The sequence below is a fragment of the Falco biarmicus genome, chromosome 4 (assembly GCF_023638135.1).
Source record: "Falco biarmicus isolate bFalBia1 chromosome 4, bFalBia1.pri, whole genome shotgun sequence".
Lineage (NCBI taxonomy): Eukaryota > Metazoa > Chordata > Aves > Falconiformes > Falconidae > Falco > Falco biarmicus.
In genome coordinates, this window is record NC_079291.1 from 51,489,827 (window position 1) to 51,510,785 (window position 20,959).

At 34.7% G+C, this 20,959-nt stretch overlaps 1 protein-coding gene across 2 annotated transcripts in view; it reads right to left on the reverse strand.

Moving 5' to 3' along the window:
* Positions 1 to 813: 813 nt before the first annotated feature.
* Positions 814 to 20,959, reverse strand: part of DYNC2I1 (dynein 2 intermediate chain 1) — a 34,512-nt gene continuing 14,366 nt past the window's right edge. The window contains exons 9-25 of one of the 2 annotated variants that reach the window (XM_056337041.1): positions 20,510 to 20,587; positions 19,155 to 19,350; positions 17,545 to 17,647; positions 14,639 to 14,768; positions 13,959 to 14,070; positions 13,501 to 13,595; positions 13,046 to 13,175; positions 11,994 to 12,166; positions 11,287 to 11,449; positions 8,453 to 8,566; positions 7,329 to 7,390; positions 6,201 to 6,252; positions 4,851 to 4,911; positions 4,502 to 4,598; positions 4,115 to 4,246; positions 2,402 to 2,625; positions 814 to 1,273 (exon numbers count right to left, since the gene is read on the reverse strand). In XM_056337041.1, the coding sequence (XP_056193016.1) occupies positions 1,102 to 1,273; positions 2,402 to 2,625; positions 4,115 to 4,246; positions 4,502 to 4,598; positions 4,851 to 4,911; positions 6,201 to 6,252; positions 7,329 to 7,390; positions 8,453 to 8,566; positions 11,287 to 11,449; positions 11,994 to 12,166; positions 13,046 to 13,175; positions 13,501 to 13,595; positions 13,959 to 14,070; positions 14,639 to 14,768; positions 17,545 to 17,647; positions 19,155 to 19,350; positions 20,510 to 20,587 (2,094 nt within the window). In that variant the 3' untranslated portion in view covers positions 814 to 1,101. The remainder of the gene's footprint in view (positions 1,274 to 2,401; positions 2,626 to 4,114; positions 4,247 to 4,501; positions 4,599 to 4,850; positions 4,912 to 6,200; positions 6,253 to 7,328; positions 7,391 to 8,452; positions 8,567 to 11,286; positions 11,450 to 11,993; positions 12,167 to 13,045; positions 13,176 to 13,500; positions 13,596 to 13,958; positions 14,071 to 14,638; positions 14,769 to 17,544; positions 17,648 to 19,154; positions 19,351 to 20,509; positions 20,588 to 20,959) is intronic. The other variant, XM_056337042.1, reaches the window with a different exon arrangement.

The following is a 20,959-nucleotide window of genomic DNA, read 5'->3' on the forward strand; positions in this document are numbered from 1 at the left end:
ACTCTCAAAGTGGTTTACACTGTTTACATCAGGCACTCATTTTTTACTGCTGTGACTTGGCACCATCATGTGGCGACTCTGAGTTTGCTCAATTTCAGTAACAATTTACAAAGAAAAACGTCTGCAATGACTTAATTAGAATTTATAAATTATTTCAGTCTATTTTAGAAAGAGATGGTACATATCTTAAATATAGGTTCACTAAATTCTAAACACAGTCTTCCAGTTGCTTTTTTTCCCCCTGAATCTGTGCTTGTTTCATGATGGTTTTCCTCATGATCTTTAAATCAGAAGTTGTTAAGCCATGAAAGTTAAAGACGTTTTCAGTGCTTGGTCTTGGTCCAAACTTTACGAAGAATGTACAAAAATTAGTATCATATTATAGACAACTATCCTCTTCCTCACTACAAGAGCTTTAGAAATTATTTGCAGAATTAAACAGGTGAGTATTTACTGTTTTTCATGAGAAATCTCAAAGGATCCAGAATTTCAGTAAATCTCACGAGCATATTGTTTACATAGTTTGATGCAAACAGGTAGTGTACATATCAGGACAACTGGAGTTAGTTAGGTATTCCTTTTACAACGTTTAAGAGTCAAAATCAGAAGTGATGTAATTTTCACGTGATGTAAATTTGTATTCTGGTATGTTTGCATAATATTTTTAGGTAGATATAAGAAAGTTTTACCAAGAGTGTGTAAAAGGCCCAGTGCCAGAAATCTCCATATATTCAGGCTGCTTATACAGAGACACGACTTTATGCTCACCAAAGGACTGCTATCATTTACTTCAGAGCAGAATAATGAGAAACAGCAGTGTAATTGATAGGAATATATTTTCAGTATTTTTTAAAAAAATCTATACATCTAGAGTACTTTCAATAACAAAACCAGTTCATCATATTCTTTAATACAATAATGCTAAATTTGGTTCTGTCATTTTTACAATAAAATATATCATTTCAGCTGAAATACTGTATTGATTTTCTTTAAAATATATACAAGTTACATACAAATAGAAAATTACAAATCTTTTAATTGCAGTCAAAAATAACCTAAATATTTTGCAATAATTTGTACACCCAAATAGGTGTACTGTTTCTAAAAAGACTGCGATAAAATCAAATGTAGTTTTTCAGATTCCTGAGGCTGAGGTAATGCCCACTTCTTCTTTACAAACTGAATGTCTATCTGTCCAGATTCTTTAGCCAGTGCAATGCCCAACAATCCATTTGTTTTTTCTGGTTCTCCCAGAACAGCCATAGTTACAACACTGAAATCAAAAGAACAGGGGAGGTTTTTTTAATTGAAGCATAATTAATATAACAAAAATAATATAAATTGGTGTTTCCAAATGTGTTTTTAGCAGGTTACTTATAGTTAACTAAATTATTCCTTTTTTCTGCTCATCACAGTGTAGTATTCCTCACTATTTCAAGTCCCAGCATGTTCAGCTTTTCACCAGTTGCAATCATTTAATGCAAATGTAACAGGTAATTCTTCCCCTGTTCATAGATTCCATCATCAATTTCTAATCATGACTAAAAGATAGTTTCAAGCCTGTAAAAATGAACTAAGTTTCCTGGCATTTTCCAGTACAGTATAACAACTTTAAAAATTCTATTACTTTCTCCCCAAACTAGCAACACTTTGCTATTGTTTACAAGGCTACAAGGAAAACTTTTAGTTAGAGGGATAATCACCAAGACTAACTTAAGCCTAGGGAAGACAGAGTTTCCCGGTAGGACTCCCACATGAGAGGAAAGGGAATCCTCAAGACTATAATTCAGAAAAGCTAAATTAAACTGCACTGCTGCATCAATCTGCAGGATTCACAGGTCTCTCCTGACTACAGGAACAGTATCGTGAGACCCTGATGTTAGTCTTGGTGATATGTGCTAGCCAAAAATACCCTTCTTTACTTTGTGACAATGAACACGATCTATTTCTTTATATTGGTAACAATACTATATACAGGCATTTTAAAATGTTGTCCAACACCTTGACTATTTTAGGGGTCAATCCTGATCCAGCAAAGCGAACTTTGAACTTAAACAGTCCAAATGATTTCAGGGGGAACAAAAATTTTTCTCTTCATATAAACAGCAACTGCTCCATGTACAAATATCTGCCCCACGTGATAACATTATTATCAGATTTTGACTTATACTTCTTGATTATTTGATTATTACTTCTCCTTTATCAGACTGTATAAATAAGTAAATAAGGATAAATTATAGTCTCTTTCCACACCTCCAACAGTTTATAAAATACAGTCAGAAAAGCAAATTCTAATGAACAGTTAATGCCAAGCAAAAAAAACCCCACCCAAACTCTAATCAAAGTGTAGAACGATAATAATATCAATATTTTGTTAAGAAGAGTAATGTAATGTACTTACTTCTCTGTTGGAATAGTCTGCTTTGCAACAGGCAACAAATCACTTTCCAGAAGATCCCAAATGTAAATATTAGATGATGCATCCAGGACAAAAAACACAGCGGGTCTTGTTAAAGCCCACTGCAGAGCAATAACTGGCCGGCCGTTTGTGCTGTCATTCCACTGCATGAGGGGATACTCTGATGTCATTTGGTGTAACCTAATGCTTCCATCTGAACAGCCAACCTATATCATAGTCAAAAAGAAAATATTTCCTGGGAATAAAATAAACTAGGCAAGATAAAAACTGCAATTCAATTCTTCAGAATATCAAGCATATAAAGTAAGTTCTCTGACTGAAATGGCACAGATCTCTCATATCTCACTCTCCTGGATTTTCACTTTTAGTGTAATTTTGAGTTCAAAGCAGTAACTCGGTACTAATGCATACTAGATAATCTAATCTGCTAATCCTGCGTTGAAGTCCTAATTTCCCATTTTACAAAAACTCTCAGACCATCACCTTCACTAATATTATGATCCAGCACAACTTTGAACTGGGGTGAGGCCAGAGCCTGGAGACCAATTCAGACGGCTACTTAGGGACATGTGATCTGTAAAAGCAAGAGTAGCTTTTGATAGCACAGGCTGCGCCTAAGATTATAACAAATTAAACTGATTCATAATGAACAACTAAATCCAAAGACAGGCAGGTATCACTCCTTCCAGGTATTTTCTTAGAACTTCTGTCCTGCCTAGCGTAACATTTACTAGTTTCCTCTAGTCCAGATAAAAAAAGAAACTTTTCTATGAAAACAGAAAATAACTTACTACCCTGCGCCGCTCCACATCAGGAAGACTTCCTAGAATTTTCAAATTATGATAACTTTTTACAGTGCCTCTGCAAATTGTGCTTACATGTAAAGACGTTATACAGACACAATCATATAGAAGTTTGTATCGCTCTAAATAAATGCATTTGGGAAAAAGGTAAGAACACGCACACTGGTAAAAGTTCTGACTGTGCAGAGGCAACACAAAATACATACACTGTAGCCAAACACGTTTGTTTTATACCTTAGGCAATCCCAATGAAGTTATGTAAATCATGGCGAATTTAGGAAAACAGCATTTTAAAGAAAGGATCAAGCACAAATATATGCAAAGATAAGCAGATGGAAAATCCTACCAAAGTTAGATTCAACTTCCTTTGAATAAACTTTCACAAGGAAGACAGGTAAAAACAGCGGGTGTGCCAATATGAACTGCGGAGGGCAGATCTGAACACACCTGACTACAGGGCACACTGCCACGCATCCCCCAGGGGTACGCCTGACGTGGAGAGGAAAGCAGAGAATACCCAGAGCTGCTCCACAGACCTTTATTTCACAGCAATACAGACATTTTGTCTCCAAAATGACTGTGTCACTGTATGGTAAGAATGAGAAACAACCGCGGCTTCATTAACAGCAGAAGACCTGCTCTCAATGCTGAATTTCAGTAACAAAGAGAAAGTTACAACGCTGAAGTGAGATTGCCCTTTGTTTCTGTGAGCCAGATGGTCCACCTTTCACATAAGCAAAGCCTGAACACCAGGACACAGGATTTGTTGTCACCCTTCACGGCAGATTTGAATTAGCGAGGAAATCAACCATCACATCGAGTTAAATAAATCAAATTAGAAATCCTTCTTCAGCAAGTAATTAAAAAATGAAGCTTGTATTATATTACATACCAAAAATAGCTGCTTTCCAAAAGGGAAGAAATCAATTGCATTAATGCTTATAGCTCTCAGTCCACTCTCCCGGGGTCTGAATAACTTTGGAAAAACTTTTAAATCATGTCTTGTACCATGACCTACCAGCCCCTAGGAACAAAATAAACTAATTAAACAAAAAAAACCAAAATTTGTATTCTCAGTATTACAAGAAAAAGTTAAAAAAATTCACAGAACTGCTACCTTACAAGATCTTTAATAGATAAAAAGTTTAATAGCTAAAAGATATTAATTACAGTCTCAAATTATAGATTTTATACACAGTCTACTGGTAAAATTCCAAGTAAATGGAGCAGCTTTCAAAACAAAAACTAACAATGACATGAATTTCAGCACATTACTCACAATGTTTGTTCCAACAATGAAATGATTAGGATTAGAAGACAGATATTTAATAGTCAGTGTCTGGGGTATTCTCTGGCGCACATCCTTTGGGAAAAGGCTAGGAAAAATGTAAAGGTAAAAGATGACATAAACACAGGAAGTTATCTCCTAAACTACTCAAGCACATACAGAAACTCTTGATCTAAAATGTCTATGACTAGCTCCAGGAAGAAGTGTATATTAAAAGAAACCCAAACGACTAATGAAAATATTGTTAAATATATCTTACATAACAGCAAATTAATAAAATATAGGAAAAATTAGCTTTGTGAGATACACGTGTAAAATCTAAATGCCCCTGTTTTCTCACCTGTTATTCAATTCCATAGTGGAGCTATGTACTAACTTCACTTTCCCTCCAGGTATTAAACCTAAAATTATATAAAATAATTATATAGACTGATTTAAGCACTTTACATTAAGAAAGGGCTATTTTCAAAGTACAATCTAAGCTAGTAAGTAAAAGGATATTTCATAAATAAATTGCCTATAGTAGCTATGGCTTTTGATATGTAAGAATCTTACATCACTGAGAAGTATTTACTTCAGAATTCAAATCTGAAGAGTTGTAATCTGACAGAAATCAAAGAAAAAGGACAAAGGGAAGAGTGATCATACATTTCTTATATATATATAAGAATATATATATATATATGTATATATACAGTATGCATATAACATCCTGTAATATCACTCCATAAACTCCAAATCTGTCAATGGTGAAAATGCACACTTAATTGTCAAAGATCGAAGTGACATAAATGTAATAATGAGAGACTGTAATAATGCTTCCTTAAAGCTGGCTTATGTTACTTGTTAGTAGAGAATCAAATCCTTCAAACACAAGAATTTTTTGAAGAGGAGAGAAATGAATGCTGCTGGCAGTCAAAATGTGTCAACACAGGACTGTAGCTTTAAAAGGTACCTCTCCACAGATATGTTAAGCTTCTAAAGCTGTGTATTATAGACAGACATTACACACAACATTATAAATTTGAAAATTGATCAAAAATTCTGGTTTGTTAGCATTACTTCATTTTTTATATATGTGTTTTAAAATGTACCAGGATTTTAATCACAGCCTTATCCAGTTAGGTAAGTATGTAAGTCTACATCTGTTTAAAGAACAAAAAAATTAATTTTCTTCACTCACATAACTCAGTAAGGGCTGAATGAACTTTGTTCTTTTATTTTTTTCATAGAAACTTTTTTTCTCACACTAAATTAAGTACCGTACCCAAATGAGAAATTTCAGGACAATTATCAAAATGAAGATACAGGCAGCAACAAAAGCATTATAACAGATTTTGTTAGAACTAAAGGAAGGAGGAACAAGGACATAGAACCTCATACTCTTTGAAAAAAAGCTGTTGAAGACACAGAAACCTGCCTTGACATTATAAGAAATGTGTCTGTCCGGTGGCAATTGCCAATACAGAACTAGCAGATGAGACTCAGATAGCAATGAAAATAATTCTCATGATACCTAACCAATAACCCCAAATATCAGATATATGTCCTATTCAGAATGAATTTTTTCCTTGGTAATTTTTCTGCCTTCTCAGCTATTTTTTTGTCATCATTGACTCTTCCTCTCTCTTCTAACTTCATAATCTCAAAACTCAAGCACTTTATTCTACCTCTAATGTACAGTACTCACCTAAATCAGTTTGTGAACCAGCTAAATCCACTTTTTGTAATTCAACAACTACCTGAAAAGTCAATATTTAACATTAATAAGCAATATTTACCAGACTTTAAAGGTTTTTTTAACTAGCTCTAACAATGTATGACATATCTCTAAAGGAACATTTAGATAGGCAGATCTAACATTACAACGATTAAGGTAGATCTCTACCCTGTCAATGTCTGCAGGGCTAAAAAAAGCTTCACATGGCTGCTGGGTGTTCCCTGCTGGAAAACAAGGTGTGGAAAAATACATTCTACACTTACTAGCCAGTTGGCATCTTGTTGGTTTGGTGGGTCACAAAAAACCACCCTAAAACCCCCACATAAGGAATTGTAACACATTCTCTGTGCTTTTCACTATTCATGAGATAGAAGGGTTAGATCATTTGGCCTGAATCCGTTGCTACTAAAGTTAATTAGAGCTTTAAGGGACTTAGCTAGCAATACAGAAGGGAAATAATGCTTTTATCCCCTTATTATTCACTGAGCCATTCAGTTCCTCAAGCAAGACCAATTCAGATGCAGACCACAGGTTCAGCAGCTGGGCTAAAGCTGCATCAGAAAAAGACAGAACACCTGACAGAAAAAGAGTTCCAAGGACAGTAATTAAAAGAAACAGACATGGTGTTTATCTGACTGTCATATTTTAGGCAGGGTGGTAGCATTATCCACAGATTTTCACATTTTGACTCTCGAACATTTATTTTATATAAATTATGAATGTCACTTCTCACATACATTCAGTACAGTTTCTGACACCACTATGATACAAATAAAATAAAGTAGGAGGGTGAAAGAGGACCAAGTTGTAATATTCAATTAATATAAATATGTGAGCATATTCCTATGAAGCAGAACTACTGATTGCCTGTTTTCATTAATTCATGTACCTGTTTATAGTTTTGCCTAATGGTAACATCATGGCACTAGGGATCAGGTCAAAAATTTTGAAGAGAATTTTAACAGAATGGCTAGTGTTGCTGTACTTTTCAGGGAGGAAATTCTCATCAGAAATCCTGGATTTAGGTTGCTATATTTGAAGAAGTATTTTCTTATTCCAAGACACAAAACTCTTGCTTTTCATACATGTAATACTCACCCACATATTGAGGATTCCATTTTCATCCATTGAAGCTATGTGGAATGGAGGGCTTGACATGTCTATGGAAAAAATAGTAACAATTTATATTCATACACTGATCATCATCCTGAACAATATCAAAAGGATTTGAAACATTGCCTAGGTTAACATTCTCCAAAACTTCTATGATCCTCTCAGCTGCATAAAAAGGGAAACTGCTCTAATTCTACCGAAGAAGAAAAAGGCATGAAACTTTCTTTACCAAGAGGGTGGTCAAACAGTGGAACAGGCTTCCTAGAGAAGTGCTCAATGCTCCAAGCCTGTCAGTGTTTGAGAGACATTTGGACAATGCCCTTAACAACATGCTTTAACTTTTGGTCAGCCCTGAACAGGTCAGGTGGTTGGACTAGATATTGTTGTAGGTCCCTTACAAGCAAAATACCTTATTCTATATCTCTGTCTATTCTAGTGTGTTTAGTTTGTCCTACCAAAGAGGCAGATGATCTCTGCATCTTTTAAAATGTCTGGATTCTGCATGGACTTTGGAATAGAACATAAAGTGCAACAGATGAAATCTCATAAAGTCTGCGATATGCAGCACATTTCTTTGGACTATTATGAATTCCAAACTGAAAAGCTGCAATGGAATAATGTCTCCTCTAGCACACTGCCTGAGAATTTGGGGGCACAAGATTAAGGTTCCTTTGCAAATGTTGGTCAAAAAAATTATGCAAAAGGCACAGAAAGAGCCATCAAAGTACAGTCACACATTTTAAGTGTTTTCAGACATAAGTAAGTTGTTCCACCGATTTAGACAGGGCTTTTCGGACAGTTTAGAAGCAATAAGACTTCTCTAAAGGCAGTTTTTGAGTGGTAATTTAAATCATCACAGAAGAACGAAATATTGTCTTGAAAACACATTATAACAAGCATGCACCCACATCCAACGTGAAGCTGCACTGAATGAATACATAAAAATGACAGCAAAAAATAAACATGAATGTTGCATGCAATTGATACTACAGACAATTAGAGAGGAAGAACAGAATTATAAACCGGATTTTGACTAAGATATATTTGTTTCACTATATACGTAAAGAAAGACTCAGATGTATTGATGCTTTGAAGAGCAGTTTACATACCCTCCTGATAAGGGAGGCTTGAGAACCCATAATTCTGATCAGTGTAGAGAGAGGTTGAGACGGGTTCCACTGCTAGTATAGGAGAGGTATGGTTGACTGAGTTTAGAATGCCATCTGTAATTAAGGATAATGAAAGTTAAACACTCTTGTTATTTTGAACAAAAACAACAACAGAACCCTAATCACTTTTCAGCTTATGGGAGAATGATGATGACAAAGAATGAATGTCAAATAATGAACTTGATGAAGAATTACTAAGTCTCAAATACAATACTGCAAACTGTTTCCTAATTTAACAAAATACTATTAGAAAAATTGGTGTTTCACCATTTGTATTTACTTCTCATTTTCCAAATGACTGCTGCACCATTTATGACACTGTACCAGACACTTCATTAAAATCTGCCATTCCAGGGTTACCATGAAAAGAATTATGTTGAGTTCAGGCTCCATAAACAAGAGAGATAGAAATAAATCACTGCTTATGACACAAAAGACAAAACTGGAGAAAAATTACTATCAACAGAAAGTAACTACCTTGAAACAAAAAATTCACCACAATATGTATTTACCCTTTAATAACAGTTTAAAACAAAAGTATATTTAGAACAATTTCAATATGCATTCTTTGTCAGATACTCTTGATTTCTGGACTTGCCCTGTGCACTGAACTTAATCTCATTTAAGACTAAAGACATAAAGCTTCCTAAGTATACAGCATTAAAACCTGCTTGCTCCATGAAACCGTATACATACATTTGAGTACTAGCCCATTGTGCAACACAAGACCAAGCATCTGATCTACTAAAGAAATTAAAGCCTATCAACAATCAATTAATGTTTACTTTTACGTGGCTACTGCAATCAGACACACTTGTGAACAAAACAGGATTCTGTGCATGCGTGTGGTGGATTTCTGTAGAAAAATAGTATGTCAATATAAGTTAAATGGTAGCACCCAGACACAAAAAAAAAGGAAAAATACATAAAGGAGGACTTATTTTGCAATAATAAAATTATTTATAAAAATACCGCTGTGTGTTGTTTTTCACTTCAGGGTACAATACAGTGCCAAGAAAAATGGCACCAATTTATAACTAAAATTGAGAAAATGGTGGTATGTAGACCTTGTTCCCAGTTTCTCAGCATACAACTACATACAATCAAAGCTTTAATGACTTGTTCCTCTACAACCCTATTTAGATTTGCAATGACAAACATCAGTTATGGGCATAAAGATCTATTCATTTCCATCAGATTCATAAAATGTTAAGGCTCTTGTACACCAATTCAAATGCAGAGTGCAGTACTTCAGATTGTGTCTTCCAGCATGTCAGTTAGACGCCTTAAATAAACTTTAACTGTTAAATTTGTCATACATGAGTTTTAAGAAAATTTACAAATTTACAAAAAACTGTTGATCATACGTCACGATCAAAAGAGATCTTTTGATCTCTTTTGAGAAAAAAGAGAAATCCAATGACAAGAAAATGTGAGAGGATGAAAGCAGGTCACCCACAAGCACTTCTGAAAAGTAAACTTTCTTCTGGCTTCCCAGTATATATGCAACACTATCTAAATATCTAAACAAGGCAACAAATTAATTCCACGTTATTTTTTGTTGCTGTGCTTCTCCGTGTGGAAGGACCATGCTATAGCTCCCACCTGGCCCCAATGCCAGTGATTTTGCTCATGTGACAAGCTAGATGACAGAAAAATGTATGTCCAGTTTTTGCTCCAAGATGCAATTGATACATTTCTAGAGATACCCAGCCAGAGAGCTTTTGGGACCCAAAGTTCAGTCACAGCTTCCCAATTTCTTCAACAAAAGGCTAAAAGTAACTGACTGATGACTGTGAGTTCGCATTCAACTTAATTTTATATAGATCGCCTCTGACATTTAACTTTCATACACTACTTGTTTCCAACGATGTGATCCCCATATATGCTGTACCAATAGTATCATAAAAAGGCAGGTGTATATGTAATGAAAATATGAGAATTTCCTAGATCTTAATTTGCTACAATAATTGATAAACTGGCAATAAAAAAAACCACAATCCTGACTCAACTTTCAGTGTATCTAGATAGAATCCAGAAGTGATAAAGTTACATAAGTGGATAAATGCATAAGGTAAGATTCAGACCAAAGATGAAGACACTTAAAATGGTATCTACATGTAAGACAGCTGTACAATATCCGTAAATGAACTAAAGCAAACCAATACGATCAGTCCAGCTAACCATATACAGATATTAGGATGAGAAGAATAGCTCTCTAGATCCCATGGAGTAGCACTGCACTAACAGAGGTTATACATGTATACTCATGGATACATATCTTGCATGCAACCTTATAAAAACATCAAGACTTAGGTGACAATTTGTACAGACTACAACCTCTAAACGACATCTGAAACCCTGTTTTTTACAGTCTTAAATGACTTTGATTTTTTTTAAAAATACATCTTAATATATGTGTTCAGATGTAGATAAAAAAGAAATGTAGGTTACATTAAGGGAGATAACATGATTAAAATTGACTAACCGAATGATTTCAGGTTAGGTAGCAGCTGAGTAGTCTGGTTTAATATTACAATTACCCTTAGGTTCTACATCTGGTCCACCTCTATTCTCATCACTTCATGCATACTGAGCTGGCATACATTTCTTTACAGATACTACTAACTGGCAATTTTTACTAGACTAAATATCATCTCTGAACTGGCTAAACTAGGCTACTGAGAAAGCATGTTCTAAGTAAGAAAGAAGAGTTAGTAGTGGAATTGTTTCACTGCCCTCAAAATGGCTAATCAGAATGCATAGTTACTAACCAGTGGAAAATGTTGGAACTCTTAATGTCCAGTCAGTTTCACCGATCATCATACAAGGGTGCATTCTTGAGTCTTCTCGAAGATCCCACACCAACAATGAACCATCTATTGTTCCAGCAAAAACTAATGTTGTTTTATTGGGACTAAAGCAGCAACATAACACCTGTTAAGCAGTAAAAATATGCATGGTTGATATTATGATAAAGGCCAATGATTCAATAAGCCTGAAATATGTTTGTTTTTCCTAGGCATGCAAATCCAGAATAAGACTGATTACAGTGTTTGTGGCAGAAGGCCAGCTTATTTAAAAGAGAAGTAAGATACAAGACTTTCAGTAGGCCTTCCCTTTTCAAGACAATTGTTGTGTAAGCTGCATCTACTACCACAAAGCTGAAGGGGGTGATTCAGCTGCAGCATAGTGACGGGTAGAGAGAAGCCCTGACAACATCTGAACCAGCTGTTTTACTTCCATTCATTCTTTAATCATGAAACAGAGTCAAAATATAAAAAAAAAACCAAACCAAAACACCATGACCATCCCTTCATCCTAGTACTGGAACACAAAACAGAAGAGAATAGTGTTCTGCTCACTAGGCTTAAATGTGTTTTTCAAAAGATGACATACCTTGCAACAAGACAAGAAAACACAATACACATAATAAAGCCTTTTATTTCCTGGGCAAATATACAATGTTATTAAAACATACCTCTGAGTCACATATTAAAACTTTCTGCGGACTGGAGGGCTGCCAGATGTTCCAAACACATATGAGGCTCTTTCTGTTCAGTAAACCAACACCTGCCTTTTCAGGTAATCCATGAGCAGAAAGTAGTATCTGCCTCTGAACTTGAGAGACATATAGGCAGGATATTTTTCGGTCTAAGCCATTTAACAAAAAATCAAGAAAGAAAAATAAATAAAAAAGTAAACTCACTGCAGATGAAAAAACATATTTAGCTGCTATAGCAACAACCAAAGAAGCTAAGACGTAATTATGAAGAATATTTCTATTAACAGCGAGTTGCTTTTGATGTTACACAAGAAAAAAGGAGGGAGTAGAGAAAGAATACAAAAAAATAGAAGTAAGTAGAAAGCAAAAAGGAAGAAAGCCAGGAAGTTAGTACAATAATTACTCTGGGCATAAGCAAGCCAATCTGATCTGACGTCAGTATATATACTGAAAATTAGGCTGTCTCAAGAGGAAACAGCACAGGCCAGGCTTTTTCTGGTTCATCACATGTTCATGTTAGAATACGTATGGTTTTGTGTTATAATAGATCTTCCTAACATAATTACAAATGCTTTGTTTTTATTTTCATCTGAACATCCAGTGTTTATATGGGGAATATACAATGCAGTTCAGTTATATCAGGCTATATTCTCCCTGTTCAACAACCTGGCTTTATCTGCAACTTCAGCCCTACCTGTCAGCATAAAGAGCCTATATAAAATTACACCCCTTGGAATGGCCCTTCAACAACAGGGGCAAGAAAATATATCCAGGGCACCCCTATATCATGCTAATTGCTGGCTGTATTTCTCGTTTCACAGCAGCTAGGATGCTCTGATGTTCCCTGTGCAAAACCAATCTGCACAGAGTTACAGCAAAAATAGCACAGTTAAAAAGCAAGCTTTACATCACCTATATGTCCTGATATGTGCTGTTTGCACTTCAGTCATGACAAAGAGCATGGTATTCTGCATAAGGAAGAAGAGTTCACACTGTATACTAAAAGGTGTAGAATAATGTTCCCTTACCATGGAGGAATGGTTGGTTAGTATTTAACTGGAAACAGCTATCACTAATAGACAGACTGGTTTGTCGAGATCTTAGTTTCCACCCAGGTTGTGTTGCGACTTGATCTTCCTCTAGCAAAACAGCAATCACCTTTCAAACATAATTACATTTATAGAAATAAAAGGGTCGTCTTATCTTTCAGCTTTGCTATTTGCAGCTTTATAAAGTATATGGATTAATTTAATAAATCTTTATCAACTCTCTTTTTAGTTTTATATCTTTGCAAGTACAGCTTTACAGACATAAAAATGTTGCACAGCTCTGGTTCCATTCCTTTGCAGAGAGATGAATCTCAATGATAATGCATATTATTTAAGTAATTTACTTAAATTAGTCAGAACAAGTACTGTAAGTGATCTATCACACTGTATATTTATGCACACAACTCATAAGGGATACTAAGTACTTAAGTTACCTGGCAAGCAGACCGGAGGAAATTTGCTAATCTTTGTGAATCAACTTTAGGTGTTACAGCTCCATTCACTGACATATCATGGCTGTTTATGGGACCTAAGAAAAAACAAAAACCAGACCCAAACTTGACACTTCAAAAGGGAAACAATCAAGAAAACCGTAAGAACAATGTAATTATTAAGCATAAAGAAAGTGGTAGGAATCAGCTTCTCTTCAGCAGAAATAAAAGTACCGAACAAGAAGATCTGTGGGAGAATCATATCTGCTGCCAACAGAACCAGCAATCCAGAAAGAAGAAACTATTTCTGCCACTTATTCTCCCTCTCCGCAAGGGGATTCAGGATGCATACAGCAGTTTGCTACCAATCCAGCCTGCCACAATCCTGACAATTAACGGGTACAAAAGAGAAAGTTTACATGCATACATCCATATATGGATAAGATCAGAATGTTCTTCACCTCCAGATACAAGGGCACTTTCTCCTGGATGTTGTGTCCATTTCTCCAGTGTCTCAACTTCCTCAGTCTGAACGTCTCTCTCAAGATTGTCCTCGTTACACTGAACATATGCCTTAAGTAGAAAGATAAAGTGGTCAATATATGGGTGACACAGCTAAGAATGACAGCACATAACTGAATAAAACGTAGTCATTTTAAAATTGATGTTCCCTATGTGAAACCAATCTGCACAGAGCTGCAGCAAGAATAGCACAATTGAAAGAAAAGTGGGCTTTACATTTTGTAGATTTTTGAATTTTGTAAAAATTCAGACCTAAGCATGCTTACACAGGGTCATTATTTTGTACATGCATGTTTTACTACATTTCACACAAAAGTGCTAAACCTACTGCAAAACTATGGAATGTCTTACATGCCGTGAACACTAAACCCAGCATACTCGGGACAGTGAGCCACAGAGAGTGTTCTCTTCTAAAATGGAAGGCCATGGAAATGGCCTTTCTGGCCAAAAATTTTTATATCATTGCTTTATGGTAATTAAGGCTTAGAGATGAAAATTATTAATTTATTACTTCAGTGCCCTATCAGCTTTAGTAACTTTCTTTTATAAGAAAAACTATTTTCCAGAACAAGAATCAGCACTTCGAGGACTTCAACATTATCTTGTATTTGTTACCCACCTGCTTAGTGTTCATTTTGCCAAAATTCCTGATATACATGTCGTACTCATTTACAGGAGGCAAGTCCAATAAAGAAAAACTAACTGAGAAGTCCAGATCAATTAGTCGGAGAAGTTCTGAACTCCGTTTTCTTTAGAATGAATTACAAGAGAGAAACAAAAAATAGTTAAGACCAAGTATTTGGTATTCCAAAAGAAACACAACCTTATTTTGTACAATACCAGAGATCTAACAGTCCATTGATCTATGTGAATTGAGGCTGTACCAAAATTAATTGGCAAATAAAAATAGAAAATACATAGTTATGTGTTCTCATTTAATGTTATGCTGAGATAATTACCATATTTAAAAATAGAATACAGATTGCAAATGGAAAACTTATCTCGTTTATTATTAAACCAAAACTGTCAAAGTCTGGCACGATCATCTTTCCTAAGTATTTAAAAGCTGTTCTGAGGTAACAGATGAATGCCTCTTCCTATAGTTAGGATGGTGGGTAATTCTCCTAAACTAGTTTTATTAACCTTTATCACCTATATGTGCCCATGCTTTTATGAAGATCATCTAGATTACCCTGGGTTTGTTAGACTTATGCAAATGTATTTTGAATGACCTCCACTGGTAACAGGCTGACTGAATTGGTACCTCTCCACATCACTAGGGAAACAAATAACAATAGCAGTAATCCTAAAATATATTCTAACTAATATACATGAAATTAATTTATTGCTGATTCATAACCTGTGGACATGAATACTGGCCTCTTCCCCAAAAAGAAGGCCTCCAAACCCCATCAGTTACTGGACTACTGGAGTTGATTCACATTTTATGAAAACAATTACTTGAGATTGAGGTAGAGTATGTATTCTTCCACTTGTATTTTTTGTTCTGTGTAAGATTAGCACATTGTACAGTATTTGAGATACCTGGATCTCTTTGTCCTATGAAATGCCAAATCTTTCCATCTTCCAAAAACCCCTTGCTGGAATGATAAAAAATACCCTCAACTTCCTTATCCAGCTCAATTCTTTTACCTTCTGCCTATTTAAATTCTTAATTTTTTCATCTTTGCTCACAAATAAAATGATACTTTGATTACTAATTCAAAAACAAATCTACCTTCATATACTGTACCTTTCTCTGGCAGGTAAGAAACATTTATGTGATACTACTAATTATCACCAACTACAAAGACATTCCTACCACTCCACTTGTATGGATGTGTGGATAATGAAAAGTCAGTCAGTCTTTGTCACAATTCACAGAACTATCTATCTACTTAATGTCATAAACCCGTTAAGATATTTTAAGAGTTAACCACTTGAATTATATGCAGATGTCTGTTTACAAGTTAATTTCACACTCTTGCTATAGTACAGATTCCCTGACAAGGAGAAATTTTTTGTAGTTTCCCTTTCTCTCTCTTGCCGTTTCAGATTTTTAAAATATATTTAATATAAATACAACCCAGGTACAATTATGGGTCTGTATCAATTCCATATCTAAATAGTCTTACGGATGCATATTATAGTTGCAGTTTCTTCTCCAGTAAGATAGTGTTTGAAAAGGGTGAAGACCAGAGCAACATGAGCTGGAATTTCTCCTCTGATATTTTAGGCTGGATTTTTCTTCATGCATAGGGACAATTTTCACACCTCCTTTTTGCTATTTTATATTATTATTGCATTTTCTTGCCCACATTTTATTTGTACTTCTATTTTCTAATACACCACCTCTTCACAAACATTGTGGGCACAGATTGCTGAGATCTAATTCAAATATATGAAAGTTGCTTCCTAGTTACAAATCTTAATGATACATGCAGACAGATCCTTAAAATTATAACTAATAAGACTCATACTAATACAGCTCCAAAGTACCACAGCTCATTTATGGGATGCTTTCAGACTATTTATTGGTAGCCTGTATTACCACAGCATTAAATTCCACAAACCCTTTCTCTAGCCATGAAAATGCTAGTTATCTCCACAGGCTACATATGTTAGCATGTACACAATGTCATATACACAGTCATAGTCAGTCATGGTACAAAATCAGGAGAGGCCGACAAACATTTCAGAAGGCAATTCTTCAGGGATGCCTTCCTGAATTTCCTCATCTGTCTCCACTGTCTAGAGAGGAAGCCTCGACAATGAACTCACATAAAATTTGGGCAAATTAAATTTAGGCAAGGTGAGTTAGCCTAGACAATAAACATTTCCCATATGTGATGATTAGCCACTTATGTAGAGTCACAAAGCACTGCAAATCCAGTATTATCAATAATATTTAATATTCTTGCTTTATGTGTCCAATTGATGCAACAAAACATAGGAGATATATACACTGTTTCAGATAAATCTGGATCTCCTGGCAAGTTTCACAAGAAACAGGCATCAATTTGTTTCTTTAATACAGAGTTGTCCTAGATATCTCAAATCTAGATCAATTTCAGATCAGTAATAACATGTTTTTACACCAACTGGTGTTATCCCTGAAAGGGAACATGCTATTTTGGCAACAGTATGTAACATATAGAGTCTTGATTATTTCAAGAAAGTACAGTTCAGCAGAGCCCTGAGAGCAGCTAAAAGGCTTGCTCCTCAGTACTATAAGTCAATATCTAATTAAGTGACTGAATAATCATACAAAGAAATTACAATCCTCGCAACTCTTTCTGTAATGATACACACAAACTGGTATATATATAAATTTGCTTCAAAATGACATGTAGTAAAGCCTGTAAATTATATTTACTTAAGAACTAATTAGTGTTAGATTACAAAAATAATATTTGACTCTAAAAAGCATCAAGTTTATAAACTTCATATATTTCAAATATAATGAAAAAAATACAGTCACACAGTGGGTTGCCATTTTGTGTGGGTTATTTAAAATACACTTACTTCTGCTTACTAGCCATACTTCGGCTAGTTTGTCGTTGGTTTGCCATTTGAAAATCCATGAATATTCCACAAAAAGAGTTTCTGACAGAAGGGTATTGCTTTTCTGTGATATTATAAAACATTGTTAGTGTTATAATTCACACCTTACGGTGCATTTAAATGTAAAGCAGTAAGTCTAAAAGCAACAGATTTATTATGACACAGCTATTAGAAGTCACTGGTCTGCACATAACACAACATGCTCTAGCACAGTTATCAGTACAATAAGCTTCTTAACTTCAGCAGCAGGCCAGCATTTTTCCCTTACTGTGGTCCTTCACCAATAAATTCAAAATTACTGATCATTGTTAATTTTTATTTTAGAAGACTATGATGCAGAAAGTATCTCTTTCTTTCTGCTGCCATTGGCAGCTCCCTTGTTCCCCTGGGTACAGTAAAATGCTCTATGAGCAATTATAAAAATCATATCAAATTCACACAGACTACGCCACATGCATGCTACACCACTGAATCAGAATTCACCACTACATCTAGTGGAGAAGCTCATCAACACAAGCTTAACTGATGCCTTTGGATGGATAAGCAAAACATTGAAAACTGTTGCTTTAAAAATCACAGTTAATGGAACAGCTATAATATCTGATGTCATGTCAATGTTACTCCCTTTTACCAAACGATCAAGAACATTTTTAATCAAATGAGATCAAAACTTCTTCAAAATAGTGTTGTGTAATTTACCATAAAGCACTAAGTGCTACAATTTGGAATTTAAAAATCGGATTCTATATTAGAATTCTATCCTGTTCATTAGATCTATACTATTAATGGAATTCTTTTATTGATTCCATATTGTTTATCAGGAATACAATAATAAATGCATAAATCTTTTGCAAGAAGAAATTCATATTACAGCATACTGGTTCTGACTTGCAATGACTCTTAATCAAAAATTTGTTGGTACTGTAAGGACTTACAGAAACTCTATGCTATTCTCCCGTGACTGTACTAACTTTGCATGAACCAGAGTAAAAAGCTGTTTAAGGTTCTTTTGCACAATTATTCTACACTGCTATTCACATGAGTGAAGAGTGCAAAGAGGAATCACAACTGTAGTTACTTAAATAAGTAGACCTGACACAGGTATCAGGTCAACTGGACAGTCACATTTCAGAAAAAAACGCATTTTAAAAGTGATACAGAACGGTATATTTAAGTAGTATCTGTATTTCTCACCTTCCCACCCAGAGCAGTGGCTTCAACTTTGTTTAAAAGAAAAAGGCAAATGAATGTCACCAGAAACCTCAAACTGTTCTAGCACTTCTCCAGGTTTCAAAACCCAGACTCTCATATCCTCCTCTTACCCAAATTAAGACATATTAAATGTCAGTCTGTAAATTTTTATACTTCACATTTTAAACGATTAGTAATGACTCTGAATCATGCTTTAGCAACGTGAAAGTTACAGTACTTACCCACAAACCTAAGTGATTCATCCAGAGGACCAGATTTCTGCCTTTAGGCAGACTTCTAGAAAAAGTGGCTTGTTTACTTGTACGTTGTATGTGTTATTCATACATTTAATAAAAAGAGACTGATATCTAGTCACATACCCATGATCAGTTCCTTTTGTTCAGTTTCAATTTTCTTTGGCAGTAAAGTACAAATTCTATCATTTTCTGCACTAATTGCTCTTTGAATTTCTTCAATTTCTGATGTTCTGGAAAATGGAATCTCTCCTGGGTCTTCTTTTGCATCTCTTTCTTCACTACTTTTGTCTTCATCATCATCAAAATCATCTTCATAATCCTTTAAAAGTAATAGGACTTTCAATAACTAGTAAACATGGATTATAGAAGTATTTTTCAAGATCTTTTTAAGAAGTTATAAAATGCTATCAAAAATAAAAATTCTCATACAGACGTCTACAAATCCTCTGACTGAAAGAAATTTTAAAATAAAGAAAATGGCATGTCTTGATTGTGATGTAATTCTAATCCAGAAAAGACAACCCTACATTGTTCTCCAGTGTCCAAAATAGATATCTTCTTTTTTTTTTAATATCCTAAAGTAGAAACTAATGTTTAGGTGAATTATGTGTTCTTTAAAGAAGTAACATGACAGTGTTCAGTGGCATAAATGCTTCATAAATGTATGAAGTTGTTTATTTGGTAGTTTTAATCAAAGATGTCCTTCAACAGCAGGCTCAAATTTACTAAACTACCATACTACCTGTTTGCAAGTCCATGCATGAGGCTCATACTTTAGCAGTTCTCTTAACTAAGATAATTCATCTCATGCTAAAATAATGACCCTAACACAAATGATATGAACAAGTCTTAAAAGCGCCCGTTTCTCTCCACTGAATGGCAAGGACTACTATAGCGAACAGCTCAACAACGGACATCACTCCTAACGTTAAGTGGAGGTGAATTTGCGCTTTGCTGAACAAAGGTGTAGCTGGCTCAGCCAGCAATGAAAGTCCATTCAACACACTCTTCTATCTTAACTTCAAAGTGAACAAAAGAGAGCTAAAAGACAGTTCAATTAAACAAATTAATAAAGGGACTGCTGTGTGTCAATTCTTTTTTCCTACAGCATTTTTGTAATTAAAAACAATAAGGCTTTTTTTTTTCTCCTGAAATTGATTATTCACTCCCATTATTTAAAAAAATCAGCATTTTTCACAGAAAATCATTAAAATAATTGAAATCCAGGAAGACAGAAGGAGCATCTCGTGAAGATTTCAACTCAAACCCAAAAGTTGGTTCCCAACCCCTGATGAAAACTGATTAAATATACAGTAGAGTTTCTAAATAACATTTTAACTTATTATTATCTACTGTTAGCCAAGTTAAGGTCACTGTCACCAAAAAAAAAAAAAAAAAAAAAGAGTAGGTAAAAACCATGTAACATCCTTTGATACTTCAGAATTACTTCAAATGGACAATTGTATGTTTTTACTTACTTCAAAATCATCTTCGTAATTTGCTGAAAAGTTATCAAATCCCATGTCTGAATTATAGATGTGTGTATCTTTCATTTCCTAAATAAGAAAACAAATGAAATTGTTAAATAATCTTACAAAATATCTTTATCTGCCAAATCTCAGCATAAAGATAGGTGAATAGCTGTCCTCCAATATTTCTACATTTTCAAGCAAACATACTACAAATTCAGTTTAGAAATATAAATAAAAGTGTATTAACAAGTGATAATTATTGACTTAAAATAATAATACAGGAAGGCAGAACAGAACTCAACCCTACCTTGGGACGACAACTGTTTTCCCACCAGTCTGTTACTGCGAAAGACAAAAACTTCTGTGCTGCCTATAATTTCAATAGCTCTTACAATGGTGTAACAACAAAATAAGACTGTTCTACTTTTTTGAGGATTAGACAAAACTACCCCTATA